Source organism: Salmo salar, chromosome 14, assembly GCF_965601325.2.
Source record: "Salmo salar chromosome 14, fSalSal1, whole genome shotgun sequence".
In the NCBI taxonomy this organism is placed as follows: Eukaryota; Metazoa; Chordata; class Actinopteri; order Salmoniformes; family Salmonidae; genus Salmo; species Salmo salar.
The window spans coordinates 96898941-96915744 of NC_138304.1; the positions used below are offsets into that span (position 1 = coordinate 96898941).

Genomic DNA, 16804 nt, shown 5'->3' on the forward strand with positions numbered 1-16804 from the left:
TGTCTGTCCCCTCACATTGAGGATGTCAAGTTGAAGGCCGACCTTGGTACTGCAGGCATTGTTTCCAGAAAACTGGATCCCTGATTATAGTGAATGGGGAAATAGCTATCTTCGTGCTTAATATTCGTGGATTTTTTTTTTTTAATATAGAATCATGGTACCAATAATTGCTTATTTTCCACCAGATATATGTCCTTGAACCGATTACTTTATAAAGACAATTTAGTGGTACCATGATTGTATGGTTGGCCTTCAAATTGAGATACTCCGTGAGAGGGGGCAGCACTGAGCTAGCCTGCAACGTCAGTTCTTATAGTAGATCAAACTATGCATGCAATGTTTCTCTCACGAACATGTACGTGTTGTTTTGCTCTAGGATGCCAACAAGCCTCACAAGACTCGCCTGAAGGTATCCCGGTACCAGTTTAAAAAATGAATGGAAGGATATATGGAAGTAGTTTAGTGCCTAGAAAATGGGTTTAAATCACTAACAGAGAGGCTGCTGCCTACATAGACTCGAATCATTGGCCACTTTAACCTCTCTAGGGTCGGCGGGACGAAATCGTCCCACCTACGTAACAGCCAGTGGAATCCTGTGGCGCGTTATTCAAATACCTTAGAAATGCTATTACTTCAATTTCTCAAACATATGACTATTTTACACCATTTTAAAGACAAGACTCTCGTTAACCTCTTAGGGCTAGGGGGCAGTATTTACACCGCCGGATAAAAAACGTACCCGATTTAATCTGGTTACTACTCCTACCCAGTAACTAGAATATGCATATACTTATTAGATATGGATAGAACACACCCTAAAGTTTCTAAAACTGTTTGAATGGTGTCTGTGAGTATAACAGAACTCATATGGCAGGCAAAAACCTGAGAGATTCCTTTACATATTTAACCTCTTTTTAGGCCCTGAACTACTTCCATATATACTTCCATTCATTTTTTAAACCGGTACCGGGCTACCTTCAGGCGAGGCTTGTGGGCATCCTACAGCAAAACAACATGTGCGTGTTAGTGAGAGACTCACCTTTCCATAAAGGGGTCATATTAGTGTGTAGCCCTAACTATTCGGACGTTAGACAGAAGTTGACAGATCGGCGGTACCGACTTCAAATGCTTCCTGTGACGCTTGTGAGGTCCATAGAGCAAAACCACCAACATGTAGGTGTTCGTGAGATTTAACCTTACCATAGAGGGCGCATAACGCTACAGACCTTTTCATAAGAAGATCGGTTTTTGGGATGTCTCATGGTCTAACAAACACTGCTGTAGCTCTGTCATCTTTCACCGAAGGTGTAGATATCAGTGGATGCAGTACATTGAGACATCTCTAGCTTAAACTGACAGATTTCTACGGGGATTTTTTTTTATGATGCTAATTATATTTAAGAGGGTTAAGGTTACGATTGGGTTAGCAAAACAGGTTAGGTGAAAGGTTAGCTAACACGCTAAGTAGTTGTGAAGTAGCATGCATTTACAAAGTTGCTAATTAGCTAAAATTGTCTGTGGAGATTCGAACACACAACCTTTGGGCTGCTAGATGTTTGCATTATACACCCAAACACCCTCCTTTTGTTTATTCCTTAAATCAGTAATGCCTAGCCCTAGCAATCAGGTTCGCTCCAGCTGTCCTAGTCATGCTCGCTCCTCGTTTCTTGATAGAATTAACGTCTTTATCATAGATATTTTTAACCACTAACCAATCGAAAGTTTGTGAGAAGCTGATCCATCAAGTCAATTGATTAAGGCATAATTCTAATGTCGTAATTTTCAAAACACTCACTTGTTGATATTTTGCTAACATTAAAGGCAATATGGAACAGGAGACAATGGCCTGTGCTTAAATTATTTCATACCATGTCATCAGTTTTTACTGTTACTTTTGTCCCACTAGTCTCTCCTGTAACTTCTCCCAGGCTAACACACAAGACTACCTAGCATGATACTTGAAACCTGTCATTTAGACACTAGATGGGGTAAGAAAGTGACATGTTTGGAACCTTAAACTCCTCTACAACCGAGAAACACTGTCCATGTTTGTATTTTTATTACTTGCTTTGCACAAAATCACTTTGTTGATTACTCGGCAAAACATGGTCGGATTGGGTTGTCTTTTTTTGTTGTTGGGAGGTCATCCTCCACATTAGGAATGTGCTGACTTCACTACTTTCTTCTAGTTTTTGTGAAAATAGGCGTGTCACTTTAGTTCCGTCTCTCCCCTACTTTCAAATTGTTCAATAGAACATCAATCTTCCACAATGTGTAGCCAGTGTTTACAATGTTGCTGCAAAAGATTAAAACATTCTGCTCACGCCAACAGAAATGTGATAATTTGCCATTGCGCTTTCTTTTAGCAACTATCATGGCCCATTTCCATCATCAGCAAATTATGGCATTGTGGTTACCATAATGTGAATGCAGGGTTTTTGTAGGGAGGGGTTATAGTGTTCTGTGAATGAAAGCATGTGTATATGTTGCACAAGACAGTTTGATAAATGCTAATAATTTGTTGCGCATGCAAATCCTAGAATCTCCACGCACGCCAGAATTTAAGACATTTACACAGTTGATAAGGGCCCCCAGCTGTTGACACCCCATGCTGGTTTTCCATACATTAGCCTCAAGCTCCGGGCCTCCCAAGTATTTTTGGGATGTCCTTTTTTCCTTTTGACTTGTGGGTTACATTTGAGTGATTTAGCACACACATGCTTATCCAGAGCGATTTAGGGTTAAGTGCTGTGCTCAAGGACACACAGATTTTTCACCTAGTAAGTTCGGGGATTTGAACCAGCGACCTTTCGGTTACTCTTAAACGCTTGGTTACCTGCCGTGCGTTCAGGATTAGAGCTTGCTTGGTGATGAGACGTGATCCATATCAAATAGATGATTGATATTTGCCATGATAGCGTGACTCAGCAATTTCTCCTGTCACAAAAAGTTCTGCAGGAATGATAAAGACAAGTAGACAACAACAACAAAATAGGTGGTCATTTCAAATACTCTAAAACATGGAAAAGGTGAGAAAATAATCACATGAAATAACGTCATACAAGGTAAATCTTATTTCCATTTCTTTATTTCTTTTTTATAACCAATAGGAATTGAGGATATCTTCAAAATGGGTAAGATGATAAAAAAGACACTGACCATTTGCTTTCTTTTCCACCTCTGTTCCTTCAGAGTGAGACTAGGGATTAACAGTTAAGATCATTGTGTGTGTGCATGCACAGTCATTGTAGGAAAGTCCTATTGTAAACCCAGTAAGCAGCCTTGGTGAATGGAAAAAAGTACCTACAGTAAGACTAGCCAAGTGTCTTCCTGTGAAACTGGCTCTGTGTCTGATGGTCACAAGGGGGTTTGGGGTCTTTTCCGAGGTGGACTGAATATTGCACTGCCGCAAGATTGTGTAATTTTTTTGAAAGAAAATGAAAACATGTCTCTAGAATAAAATGAGAAACAGAAAAGTGTCCTTGCCCCCAACCCCAGACTGCCTTGCTAGTTACAGCCAGTGAATAAATACAGCGGACATATTTAAAAACCCAGCCAACCCAGTAATTAAAAAGTGACTTCAAGCAAGTGGGGTAGAGAGAAAAACATTACTGCATTTTCAGTGGAACTTTTCAGAGATTTTGTGTTGTACAAAAATACATCAATAGCCAAATGGACAGTAATTTTTCCTTTTTCTTCTAATGTGGTGAAGGGTTTACAAACATAAAAAAAAGGTACATAACCCCTGGGCAAATCCATAATTCATCATTAATAGAAAAATAAACAAATCATCAATATTGATACCATTTTAACATTTGTAGATTTTGTTTGTTAAACTTTCATGTAGGTGTAAAAAAAAAATAAAGAGCTATCCCATGATTCAAAGCGGAAAATAAAAATGTTGAAAAAATTATGTGCCCGTGATAGGACACTGGTAACTTGGAGGCGGGCCTATATCTGTGTGCGTTGACCTTCTTGTTCATTGGTTCGGCTGGTTGAACCCCTGGATTTGCATTCATTCAAATGTAATCATTCGCTCGTTGATTAATTGATTCTGTGATCAATTAGCCATGTCTCAGTGTTAACAAATCACAATAATTACTGATAGTTCTCTCTCCCCTTGGTTGGAATAATGTTGTTCCCACTAGCTGCTGTTTTCTTGAGACGCTGCACACAGACACTTTACTGGACGCAACAGTTGGGGCCGTTGGCATCTTTGAACCGCAGACGCATCTTGGGTCTGTATTTCTCCAGGTAAAGAAGCTGCTTGGAGTTGAACGCGCCACGTCTCTTCCTGAGGGGAGGGAGGGAAAACAACAAAGTGGTCTCATAACGTCACAGGAGACCATGTAGCACATATGCAACAATATCCACACAAATCAATATGTGCCCTGGGCAAATTCTAACAAACTAATGAAGAGAATACATGACAGTACAAGTTCCACAGCACAGGAACATTGGTTATTGGTTAGGCTCCGTGCCCTGTGTGGAACAGTGGTGGCTAATGGCACTTCAAATGGGAGGGACAGGCTCATAGTAAGAGCTGGAATGGAACAGTATCTAACATGTGTTTGATAGCATACAAGCCCCCCCCCACCTCCCTTACCAGCCTCCACTGGTGTGGAAGTTAGTGGTACTTACTGTCGTATGAACTGCACCGCATCCTCATACTTCATCCCAGTTTCAATCAGCGCTAAGGCCACCAGGACTGGAGCTCTACAGCATAGACACAATATATAGAAATAAATGAGAGCGAGCAAGCAACAAATACCAGCCGGCATGGGTGGGGATGTAGTGTAAAGCATGCTGTGTCATGGTTATGTAGGTAGGGGTAGTGTAAAGCATGCTGTGTCATGGTTATGTAGGTAGCAGGGTAGGGAGGTAGTGTAAAGCATGCTGTGTCATGGTTATGTAGGTAGCAGGGTAGGGAGGTAGTGTAAATCATTCTGTGTCATGGTTATGTAGGTAGCACGGTAGGGATGTAGTGTAAAGCATGCTGTGTCATGGTTATGTAGGTAGCAGGGTAGGGAGGTAGTGTAAAGCATGCTGTGTCATGGTTATGTAGGTAGCAGGGTAGGGAGGTAGTGTAAAGCATGCTGTGTCATGGTTATGTAGGTAGCAGGGTAGGGAGGTAGTGTAAAGCATGCTGTGTCATGGTTATGTAGGTAGCAGGGTAGGGATGTAGTGTAAAGCATGCTGTGTCATGGTTATGTAGGTAGCAGGGTAGGGATGTAGTGTAAAGCATGCTGTGTCATGGTTATGTAGGTTGCAGTGTAAAGCTGAGACATTGGCCTGGGAAACCCACAGGGGGGTGGCCTGGGTTCACTGCAACCCCGCTGGGGCATCACGTTCACACACAGTGTGATAAGTGTTACTGTAAGCAAACCTCTCAAGAAGAAAAAAAAAATCCACCACAAAACTTTAAAAATTCCCAGACAGACTGCACAGAATGTCAAAACTCAAAGCTGACAGAGCATTCTTGTGTGGGTTTTCATAGAGAAGGAGAGAAGAGGGAGAGGAGGGACAGTGAGAGGGAATATGAGAAAGAGACAGAACGAGCACCCTTTTGTTCATGCCAGGGTTTCCGTTAGGAAAATGTGGAGCTGGACAACAAGATTTTAATTTACTGGCCATTTGAGAAATGTGGACCTATAGTGCATTCGGAAAGTATTCAGATGCCTTCCCTTTTTCCACAGCCTTATTCTGAAATTGATTAAATAGAGATTTTTTACAATTTACAAACACAATTCCCCATAACGACAAAGCGAAAACAGGTTTAGAGATTTTTGCAAATGTATATATAAACTCAGCAAAAAAATAAACATCCTCTCACTGTCAACTGCGTTTATTTTCAGCAAACTTAACATGTGTAAATATTCGTATGAACATAAGATTCAACAACTGAGACAAACTGAACAAGTTCCACAGACATGTGACTAACAGAAATAGAATAATGTGTCCCTAAACAAAGCGGGGGTCAAAATCAAAAGTAAGTCAGTATCTGGTGTGGCCACCAGCTGCATTAAGTACTGCAGTGCATCTCCTCCTCTGACATTCCTGTCTTGCAGGAAATCACGCACAGAACGAGCAGTATGGCTGGTGGCATTGTTATGCTGGAGGGTCATGTCAGGATGAGCCTGCAGGAAGGGTACCACATGAGGGAGGAGGATGTCTTCCCTGTAACGCACAGCGTTGAGATTGGACTGAGCTTGTTGTCATTGCAGGCAATGATGCTGTGACACACCGCCCCAGACCATGACGGACCCTCCAAATCGATCCCGCTCCAGAGTACAGGCCTGGGTGTAACGCTCATTCCTTCAACGATAAACGCGAATCCGACCATCACCCCTGGTGAGACAAAACCGCAACTCGTCAGTGAAGAGCACTTTTTGCAAGTCCTGTCTGGTCCAGCAACGGTGGGTTTGTGCCCATAGGCGACGCTGTTGCCGGTGATGTCTGGTGAGGACCTGCCTTACAACAGGCCTACAAACCCTCAGTCCAGCCTCTCTCAGCCTATTGCTGACAGTCTAAGCACTGATGGAGGGATTGTGCGTTCCTGGTGTAACTCAGGCAGCTGTTCTTGCCATCCTGTACCTGTCCCGCAGGTGTTGTTACACATGGTGTGCCACTGCTAGAATGATCAGCTGTCCGTCCTGTCTCCCTGTAGCGCTGTCTTAGGCGTCTCACAGTACGGACATTGCAATTTATTGCCCTGGCCACATCTGCAGTCCTCATGCCTCCTTGCAGCATGCCTAAGGCAAGTTCACGTAGATGAGCAGGGACCCTGGGCATCTTTCTTTTGGTGTTTTTCAGAATCAGTAGAAAGGCCTCTTTAGTGTCCTAAGTTTTCATAACTGGTGACCTTAATTGCCTACCGTCTGTAAGATGTTAGTGTCTTAACGACCGTTCCACAGGTGCATGTTCATTAATTGTTTATGGTTCATTGAACAAGCATGGGAAACAGTGTTTAAACCCTTTACAATGAAGATCTGTGAAGTTATTTGGATGTTTACGAATTACCTTTGAAAGACAGGGTCCTGAAAAAGAGACGCTTCTTTTTTTGTTGAGATATATAAAAAAAGAATTAACTTATTTACGTAAGTATTCAGACCCTTTGCTATGAGAATCGAAGTTCAGCTCAGGTGCATCCTGTTTCCATTGATCATCCTTGAGATGTTTCTAAAACTTGGAGTCCACCTGTGGTAAATGCAATTGATTGGACATGATTTTGAAAGGCGCACGCACACACCTGTCTATATGAGGTCCCACAGTTGACAGTGCATGTCAAAAACCAAACCATGAGGTCTAAGGAATTGTCCGTCGAACTCTGAGACAGGATTGTGTTGAGGCACAGATCTGGGGAAGGGTACCAAAAAATGTCTGCAGCATTGAAGGTCCCCAAGAACACAGTGGCCTACATCATTCTTAAATGGAAAAAGTTTGGAACCACCAAGAATTCCTATAGCTGGCCGCCCAGCCAAACTGAGCAATCCAGGGAAAAAGGCCTTGGTCAGGGAGGTGACCAAGAACCCAATGGTCGCTGACATACAACCATCTCTGCAGCACTCCACCAATCAGGCCTTTATTGTAGAATGGCCAGACAGAAGCCACTCCTCAGTAAAAGGAACATGACAGCCCACTTGGAATTTGCCAAAATGCACCGAAAGGACTCTCAGACCATGAGAAACAAGATTCTCTGGTCTGATGAAACCAAGATTCAACTCTTTGGCCTGAATTCCTCCAGACATGATGCTTGGCAACCTGGCATGGTGGCGGCAGCATCATACTGTGGGGATGTTTTTCAGTGGCAGGGACTGGGAAAATAGTCAGGATCGAGGGAAAGATGAACAGAGAAAAGTACAGAGATCCTTAACGAAAACCTATTCCAGAGCGCTCAGAACCTCAGACTGGGGCGAAATTTCACCTTTCAACAGGACAACGACCCTAAGCACATAGCCAAGACAACGCATGAGTGGCTTCAGGACAAGTCTCAATGTCCTTGAGTGGCCCAGCCAGAGCCCAGACTTTAACATCTCTGGAGAGACCTGAAAATAGCTGTGCAGCAATGCTCCCCATCCAACCTGACAGAGCTTGAGGATCTGCAGAGAAGAATGGGAGAAACTCCCCAAATACAGGTGTGCCAAGCTTGTAGCATCATACCCAAGAAGACTCGAGGCTGTAATCGCTGCCAAAGGTGCTTCAACAAAGTACAGAGTAAAAGGTTTGAATACTTATGTAAATGTGATCAGTTTTTTATTTTTTATAAATGAGAAAAAAATGTCTAAAAGTGTTTGTTTTTTTAATGGGGTAGTGTTTGTAGATTGTTTTTGTCAAACAATTGAATCCATTTTAGAATAAGGCTTTAACGTAACAAAATGAGTTAAAAGTCAATACTTTGAATGCATTGGGTGAATAAAACCATTAGGGCTTCTACCCACGTTGCGCAGAATGACAGAAATCACATTTTGATTATGGTAATTTAGCTTAACAGAACATGCAACTCCTGTAATGATCAGCCAATAAAACATAATTTGCGGGAAAACCCCATTGTAAACAGAGCACCTGATGCGAGCAGTTCCATATGTGACAGATGAAAATCTCTGTTAGAAACTTAGAAAGAGTAGGAATCTAAATAGGCAACAACTACAATGGGTTGCTAATATGACTAAGATTGGGCCTTTGGCTTCTGGATAATGAAAGAAAGATGATATGAAAACCAATAGCAATTAACTTTTTGAGTTCTAATTTATTTTTATAGGGACAGTGCACATTAATCAACGTTTCAGTAAAAGTGCTGGTTTTAGCCAACCGGCTAATTTTCAACCACAGTCCCTTGGCAGGTTTTTAAAAACAATTACAATACAGACAATGAGCAGTGAGCACACGCAGAGCAACATAGGACAAGCAAGACATAGCATGCAGACAGACCAACATAGCACAAAAAGACAAAACCCATAAAAGCAACAAAGTGTTTCCACACCTCACAAGCTACAGACAACATGGAAAGCAGCAATACACAGCTAGGGATTATGTTCACAAATCTGACTGACCTTTAGCCATGTCTTCATGTTTTTTGTGAAAGTGTGATAGGTGGTGCAGTTGTGTGTGTCTGATGGCAGTGTATTCCGGACATGGGAAGGCATGGCATATGAGTAAGTTTTTATACAATAATTGCCTTGACGTTTCTATGGTCAGATTTTGCCTAGGCTACTTTAACGCAAGCCAAGACATACATAATAATGAAGTAAAACGTTCAGGTTTAACGTTAATTGTTTTAAGTATATGTTTTCAAAATGCATACTACCTCCAGCTCACATTGCAAAGTGGTGGGTGATGTGCTGATAGCCTGCCTACCATTGCCTTTGCACTTGAATGGCGAATCGGAAGCGCACTTCAATTACCAGTTGAGAAATAAAAATAGTAGCTCTTTTCAAATCATGGCCATCAAAACTGTTAACACACAATTGCATTTAGAATGGTCGCGCAATGACTGGGCTTATAAAAGCAGTAGTAGCCCTAGCGCTGTCTGACAAGATATTCCACTCAAAGTAAACGCTATGAAACATGACGACTAACGAAAATACAATTTTTTGGGCTAATTAACCTATAGACCGATAAGCATGACGGTCAAATGTATTTACACCCACTGATATTTACATCAATTAATAAAATTACTTAGCAACAGGATTGTTTTTTTTTTGACTGGCCGACAACAACCTTATTTAAATCGGCTTTTAATGTATCGTTTAATGTATTGGCCGAATACTGGCAATTACCGGCTAACGGAAACCCTGGCAGACACGAGATAGAAAGTGAGAAGGCGCAAGAGTGTGAGCGTGAGATAGAGGGAAAAACAACCACTAACAACTCCTCCCACGCCCTGAGTCTCTAAAGGCTGTGGCTGGTTGGTGTGAATAAGACCATCAGAATGCTGCCGGCCCTGAGGACTGCAGTAAACACAGCACCAGGAGATTCATGCAGAAAAACAGGTCTGTCTGACCAGCACCACTGCTTACAGAGCCCACAGCAATGTGTGTGTGTGTTTTTTGGTTTTACTATCCATGTGGGAACCAGAAGTCCTCACAAGGATAGTAAAACAAGGACCATTGGACAAGTGGGGACATTTCGCCGGTCCCCACAAGGAAACAAGCACACCTGATTCAACTTGTCAACTAATCATCAGGGCCTCAATGAGTTCAATCAGGTATGTTTATCTGGGGCTACAACAGAAATGTGTACTGTTGGGGTTACTGGAGGAGGGCTTACTGGAGGACTGGAGGTGGGCTGCTGGGGGTACTGGAGGAGGGCTTACTGGAGGAGGGCTGCTGGGGGTACTGGAGGAGGGCTGCTGGAGGAGGGCTGCTGGGGGTGCGAAACACTGGTCTAAGTGATGCGCTGACTCAATGAAGGGTATAACCCTGGACAGGCGTGAGTAGTGTGGAGCCCATCTTGGCAGACTGCGTGAGGGAGCCTCTATGGCAGGGGTGTCAAACTCATTCCATGGAGGGCCTAGTGTCTGCTGTTTTTGTTTTTCTATTAAATTAAGACCTAGAGTTCAGGGGAGAAGCGAAAACCCGCAGACACACGGCCCTCTGTGGAATGAGTGACACGTGCTCTATGGGATCAACTTGAGGGCCGGAAAATCGAATGGTGTACAGCAGCACACCCTGGAGAACAAGGCTAACAGGGAGAGAGAATGAGAGAGGCTAAAGCTAATCACACAGAAGCTATAGAGAGAGGATGAGGAGTCCAGAGCATACCCTACCCTGGAGGACCAGACTAAGTATGACAAAGCGAGACAGAGGCCAACACTAACAGGAAAAAACCCTAACAGAGAGAATGAATCCAGCACATACTCCAGAGAAAAAGACTAGCAGGATAGCTTAACTGAGACAGTGGTGCTAACAGCAGAGAAGCTAGCTATAAAGTGAGGGGATGAGAATAGCGGGTAGAACCACAGAAGCACCAGGCTAATGCTAGCAGGTTAATAGACAGGGAGAGATTGATAAGAACATGGGGGATATTTAAGCTAAAAGAGGGAGAAACCAACAGAGCAGATCGTGGCACCTGGAGACCACAAGAGAACCAGGCATACACTAACTTGCAAACAGGCTTAGCATGGAACATTGTAATCAAGGCCACTTACACTCATTAAACTCACCTGTCCCACTTTACACATACTTAACCACACAGGTTAACACACTCACCGGCCCAGCCCCGCCACACAGTGCACAGCAATACAGCAGCCAGGCTCGCTTCTGAACTTGGTCTTAAGCAGGTTCAACCAGTCGTCCACTATCTTGGTGGGGGGCGGGGCACCATCATCAAAGGGCCAGTCCTACGGAGGAATAGGGGCAAAAACGTCAACATGGATCAAACCAAGGACTGGGAGTTAATTTAAGGGCTGGGGGGTACTAAGCTAACATTTGGAATTGTTTAAAGATCTTCCCATAGATCATATAGCAATTTGATTTTACATTTTTTGACCCCTTTAAGTATACGAATTAAATATTTAATTTGGCCTTTACTACTATAGGCCAAAGAAACACATTGAATAATATTCATAAATGGCAAAAAAGACAGTCAAAAATGAATATGAAAAGGTTTTGAAGTGTGTCCTATATCTAGGAGCTAAAGGACCCTGTCTTTCAAAGGTAATTCGTAAAAATCCAAATAACTTCACAGATCTTTATTGTAAAGGGTTTAACCACTGTTTCCCATGCTTGTTCAATGAACCATAAACAATTAATGAACATGCACCTGTGGAACGGTCGTTAAGATACTAACAGCTTACAGACGGTAGGCAATTAAGGTCACAGTTATGTAAACTTAGGACACTACAGAGGCCTTTCTACTGACTCTGAAAAACACCAAAAGAAAGATGCCCAGGGTCCCTGCTGATCTGTCTGCGTGAACGTGCCTTAGGCATGCTGCAAGGAGGCATGAACCCTGCAGATGTGGCCAGGGCAATAAATTGCAATGTCCATACTGTGAGACGCCGAAGACAGCGCTACAGGGAGACAGGACGGACAGCTGATCGTTCTAGCAGTGGCAGACCACGTGTAATAACACCTGCACAGGATCGGAACATCCAAACATCACACCTGCGGGACAGGATGGCAAGAACAACTGCCTGAGTTACACCAGGAACGCACAATCCCTCCATCAGTGCTCAGACTGTCAGCAATAGGCTGAGAGAGGCTGGACTGAGGGTTTGTAGGCCTGTTGTAAGGCAGGTCCTCACCAGACATCACTGGCAACGTCGCCTATGGGCACAAACCCACCGCCGCTGGACCAGACAGGACTGGCAAAAAGTGCTCTTCACTGACGAGTCGTGGTTTTGTCTCACCAGGGGTGATGGTCGGATTTGCGTTTATCGTCGAAGGAATGAGCGTTACACCGAGGCCTGTACTCTGGAGCGGGATCGATTTGGAGGTGGAGGGTCCGTCATGGTCTGAGGCGGTGTGTCACAGCATCATCGGACTGAGCTTGTTGTCATTGCAGGTAATCTCAACGCTGTGTGTTACAGGGAAGACCTCCTCCCTCATGTGGTACCCTTCCTGCAGGCTCACCCTGACATGACCCTCCAGCATGACAATGCCACCAGCCATACTGCTCTGTGTGTGATTTCCCCGCAAGACAGGAATGTCAGTGTTCTGCCATGGCCAGCGAAGAACCCGTATCTCAATCCCATTGAGCACGTCTGGGACCTGTTGGATCGGAGGGTGAGTGTTAGGGCCATTCCCCCAAGAAATGTCCAGGAACTGGCAGGTGCCTTGGTGGAAGAGTGGGGTAACATCTCACAGCAAGAACTGGCAAATCTGGTGCAGTCCATGAGGAAAAGATGCATTGCAGTACTTAATGCAGCTGGTGGCCACACCAGATACTGACTGTTACTTTTGATTTGGACCCCCCCCTTTGTTCAGGGACACATTATTCCATTTATGTTAGTCACATGTCTGTGGAACTTGTTCAGTTTATGTCTCAATTATTGAATCTTACGTTCATACAAATATTTACACGTTAAGTTTGCTGAAAATAAACGCAGTTGACAGTTGCTGAGTTGATAAGCAAGCTAAGGAAATATTTGTTTTACACATTTAACTCCTTATTTTTGTTAGCACAAAACTACCGCCATACTTCCATTTGTTTGTGGGGGTTACCTTCTGATTAGTCTCGTGACATTTGTGGGGGTCGTAGAGCAAAAGGGTGAACACCATGGATGCTACAGACGTTGTCGTGAGAAGGTTGATTTACAGGAAGTCTCATGGCCTGACAAACACCGCTGTAACACGGCCACCTTCCACCGCAAATACGGAAGCCCGCCATAGGCTGCTGCGGTGGATTGAGACGCAACCCCATATCTAGCTTAAATTGACAGATTTTGATTGATTTTACTAGCTTAAATTGACCGATTTTTTTTTGTTTTATGTTACTTAGATTGACCCACGGGTGAGTCAACAGACTTAAAGATTAACCAGTGCTCAATGCAGTACAGGATTCAAAGCCTGATTGAAGCAGAGCAGCTGTATCATGTGTGTCTAAGTTGGGAAGCTTGATATGCTGAAGTACTGTGTGTGTCCTGGCAGACAGCCTGACCATCTGAGCCTCTGTACTTGTGCTGACTCAGTCTCAGCTATGGCTTAGCACATCTCGCTCTCCCATATCATCCTCTGCCTGTCGCAGCCTTCTCTCTCTCCGTCTGACTGTCCTATGATATCATGGGCCAGTTTTATGTAGGCAACTGTCACAGATCCTGTTTCATATTTGAAAAGTGACAAAGACAGGAACAGAAAGGATTGTGTTACTAATAGCTTTTCACTGTAGTTTGCCAATCAGCCATGCTTTCAACATTCTGCTATCCTTCTCAAACATTTCATCCAATACATTGGAGTGACAGCCAGAATGTGGAGAGGAACACTCCAGGATGAGGGGTAGTAATCATTTCCTCTCCCAAACACAAAGTGTCTCTGGTTTTCCTGAATCACCTGTGGGACAGCTGAATAAAAAATACGTATTATGTTGAACAATAAAGTGCACATAAGAGAGAAACAGACAGAGCCAGAGATTCCTTCCTGTTCTCCACCCATTAGCTCAGCACACTGCGGGAGGCAGACAGTCTCTGTTCCTCTGTCCTCAACTAACAGAATTTCTCCAGAGGGGCAACCCCACCTGTTTTATTTGACATTCCATGAAAAAGAAAAACAAAGTGAATCCAAGTACCCTCAATTCCTGGGAAGAAAACAAAAGGATCCGGTTTTGGTTCAGTACAAATTCTGACTGCTCTCTAGGAGTGTGTGTGTTATCCTCACCATAACTTCAATCCCCTCCTTCTCCACTGGGGCCTTGTCGTAGGTGGCGTCACACACTCTCACCAGCGTGTTCACCTCAAACTTCTTCAGCTCCTGAGAGAGACAGAGAGAGAGACAGATAGCGAGCGCCAGAGACAGATAGCGAGCGCCAGAGACAGATAGCGAGCGCCAGAGACAGATAGCGAGCGCCAGAGACAGATAGCGAGCGCCAGAGACAGATAGCGAGATAGCGAGCGCCAGAGACAGATAGCGAGATAGCGAGACAGCGAGCGAGAGAGCGAGCGAGAGAGCGAGCGAGAGAGCGAGCGAGACAGCGAGCGAGAGAGCGAGCGAGAGAGAGCGAGCGAGAGACGGCGAGTGAGAGCGAGCGAGAGACGGCGAGTGAGAGCGAGCGAGAGACGGCGAGCGAGAGCGAGCGAGAGACGGCGAGCGAGAGCGAGCGAGAGACGGCGAGCGAGAGCGAGCGAGAAGCGGCGAGCGAGAGCGAGCGAGAGACGGCGAGCGAGAGCGAGCGAGAGACGGCGAGCGAGAGAGTGCGAGAGACGGCGAGCGAGAGAGAGCCGGCGAGCGAGAGACGGCGAGCGAGAGACGGCGAGCGAGAGACGGCGAGCGAGACAGATAGCGAGCGAGCCGGCGAGCGAGACAGACAGCGAGCGAGGCAGACAGCGAGAGAGGCAGACAGCGAGACGGCGAGCGAGCGAGCGAGGCAGACAGCGAGAGAGGCAGACAGCGAGAGAGGCAGACAGCGAGAGAGGCAGACAGCGAGAGAGCGCGGGAGACAGCGAGAGAGACAGACAGCGAGAGAGACAGACAGCGAGAGAGACAGACAGCGAGAGAGACAGACAGCGAGAGAGACAGACAGCGAGAGAGACAGACAGCGAGAGAGACAGACAGCGAGAGAGACAGACAGCGAGAGAGACAGACAGCGAGAGAGACAGACAGCGAGAGAGACAGACAGCGAGAGAGACAAACTTGTACTCCAAAATATTTATGTTTAATTGTAGGTTGAAGTGAGTTTGTTATTGTCTATATTGGTGAGGTTATTGATGCACGTAGTCAGATGTATGTTTAAGTCTCTCCAGAGTGAACTTGAGCGTTGAATGGTTATACATGCACACACACACACACACACACACACACACACACACACACACACACACACACACACACACACACACACACACACACACACACACACACACACGTGGCTGCCTCACCTCAGTGAACTTGTTGAGCGTTGCGTTGGTGGGGTTGTGTGTGATGAGGAACCTCATGCCCTCGTAGGTAATCTCCACTGCTGCAGGGCGGTTCATGTTGGCGAGACGGCTTTGAAAACAGTTACAATTAAATACTTAGAATCTCTCTTACAAGAAGGATGACTACTTTTGGCTCAGATGTCAGCAGGGACTTGTAGAATTCTGTAGGTTCAAAAAATAAATAAAAACACGACAACGAAGGGAAGATGTGGAGGATGGTGTGGGTAACACGTGTGGATGGCTACAGGAAGGTTTAGATAAAAAGAGGGATAAACTAAAAACTGGATGATCTAGTCCACAAGGCTCCACAGTGGGTGTAAAAAATATTTTAAAAATAAATAAACAAAAACAAAAACTAATGCAGAGACTATCCACCAGTCATCCAATCGGACATTCAGATTTTACCCCATTCAGGAGAGTGGTATGTGATTGGCTTCTGGGAGAGAAAGCAGGAAGTAGAGGAGAACTAGGCAGTTTTCTTATTGGCCGCTCAGGGGACAGAGCTGGGCAATTTGGCCTTGGACTACGCGATATCCCAGGGGACGTTGGAGGAGACAGGGGTTCCCAGTGTGCTGGCTTCAGGGGGGCTTCTGGGTAGCGTAGTCCCGAGGGGAGCGGACGATTCACTTGTCCACGAAGGCGAGGTGCTGTGCCTGGCAGAAGTCTCCACTGACGCTCACATACGCCATATATGTATGGTCCAAATCAACACAGAAACACTGCCCAGAGCGGAAAGAGAGAGAAGGAGAGGGGGGGGAGAAGGAGTAGGGGGGAGAGAGAGAGAGAGAGAGAGAGAATGTGAAGGAGAGAAAATGAGAGGGAGAGAAGGAGGAGAGAGAATAATGTGGTTAGATAAACTCAAATAGACAACACAGTCCCCTTTTAGCAAGGCACCCTTGAAGTTCTTAAAGAGCAAGACTAGGCAGAGAAATCTAAAAGCAGCGGTTGGGGAAACTGGAAAACTCATTACAGCAGAAATATGACTCCACACGTTGAGGCTATTAACCCTATTATCAGAACCATTATCAGCTTTGTACTAAGGTGTTATAATGACCTATTATTTATGACTGTATCCAGCCACACACACACACAACCTGATAATGCAGACAGCAGACACCCATGAGCTCTTGGCTTCAAGAGAGCCTCTCATAAATCATTTACGGCCTTTCCTCACCTCTAACCGGCTGATCATCAGCCAAGATCTGAAGCGTCTGGACACAGCCGCCACAAACTGGC

General features: G+C 44.8%; 1 protein-coding gene across 1 annotated transcript; it reads right to left on the reverse strand.

Moving 5' to 3' along the window:
• Positions 1-3070: 3070 nt before the first annotated feature.
• tp4a2 (tyrosine phosphatase type IVA 2) lies at positions 3071-16287 on the reverse strand (the record flags this gene model as incomplete). Its single annotated transcript, NM_001140107.1, is given in 5 exon segments — positions 3071-4294; positions 4642-4716; positions 11208-11338; positions 14313-14405; positions 15530-16287. Coding segments are annotated over 5 exon segments (507 nt in total). The 3' UTR covers positions 3071-4182.
• Between the last annotated feature and the right edge of the window lie 517 nt (positions 16288-16804).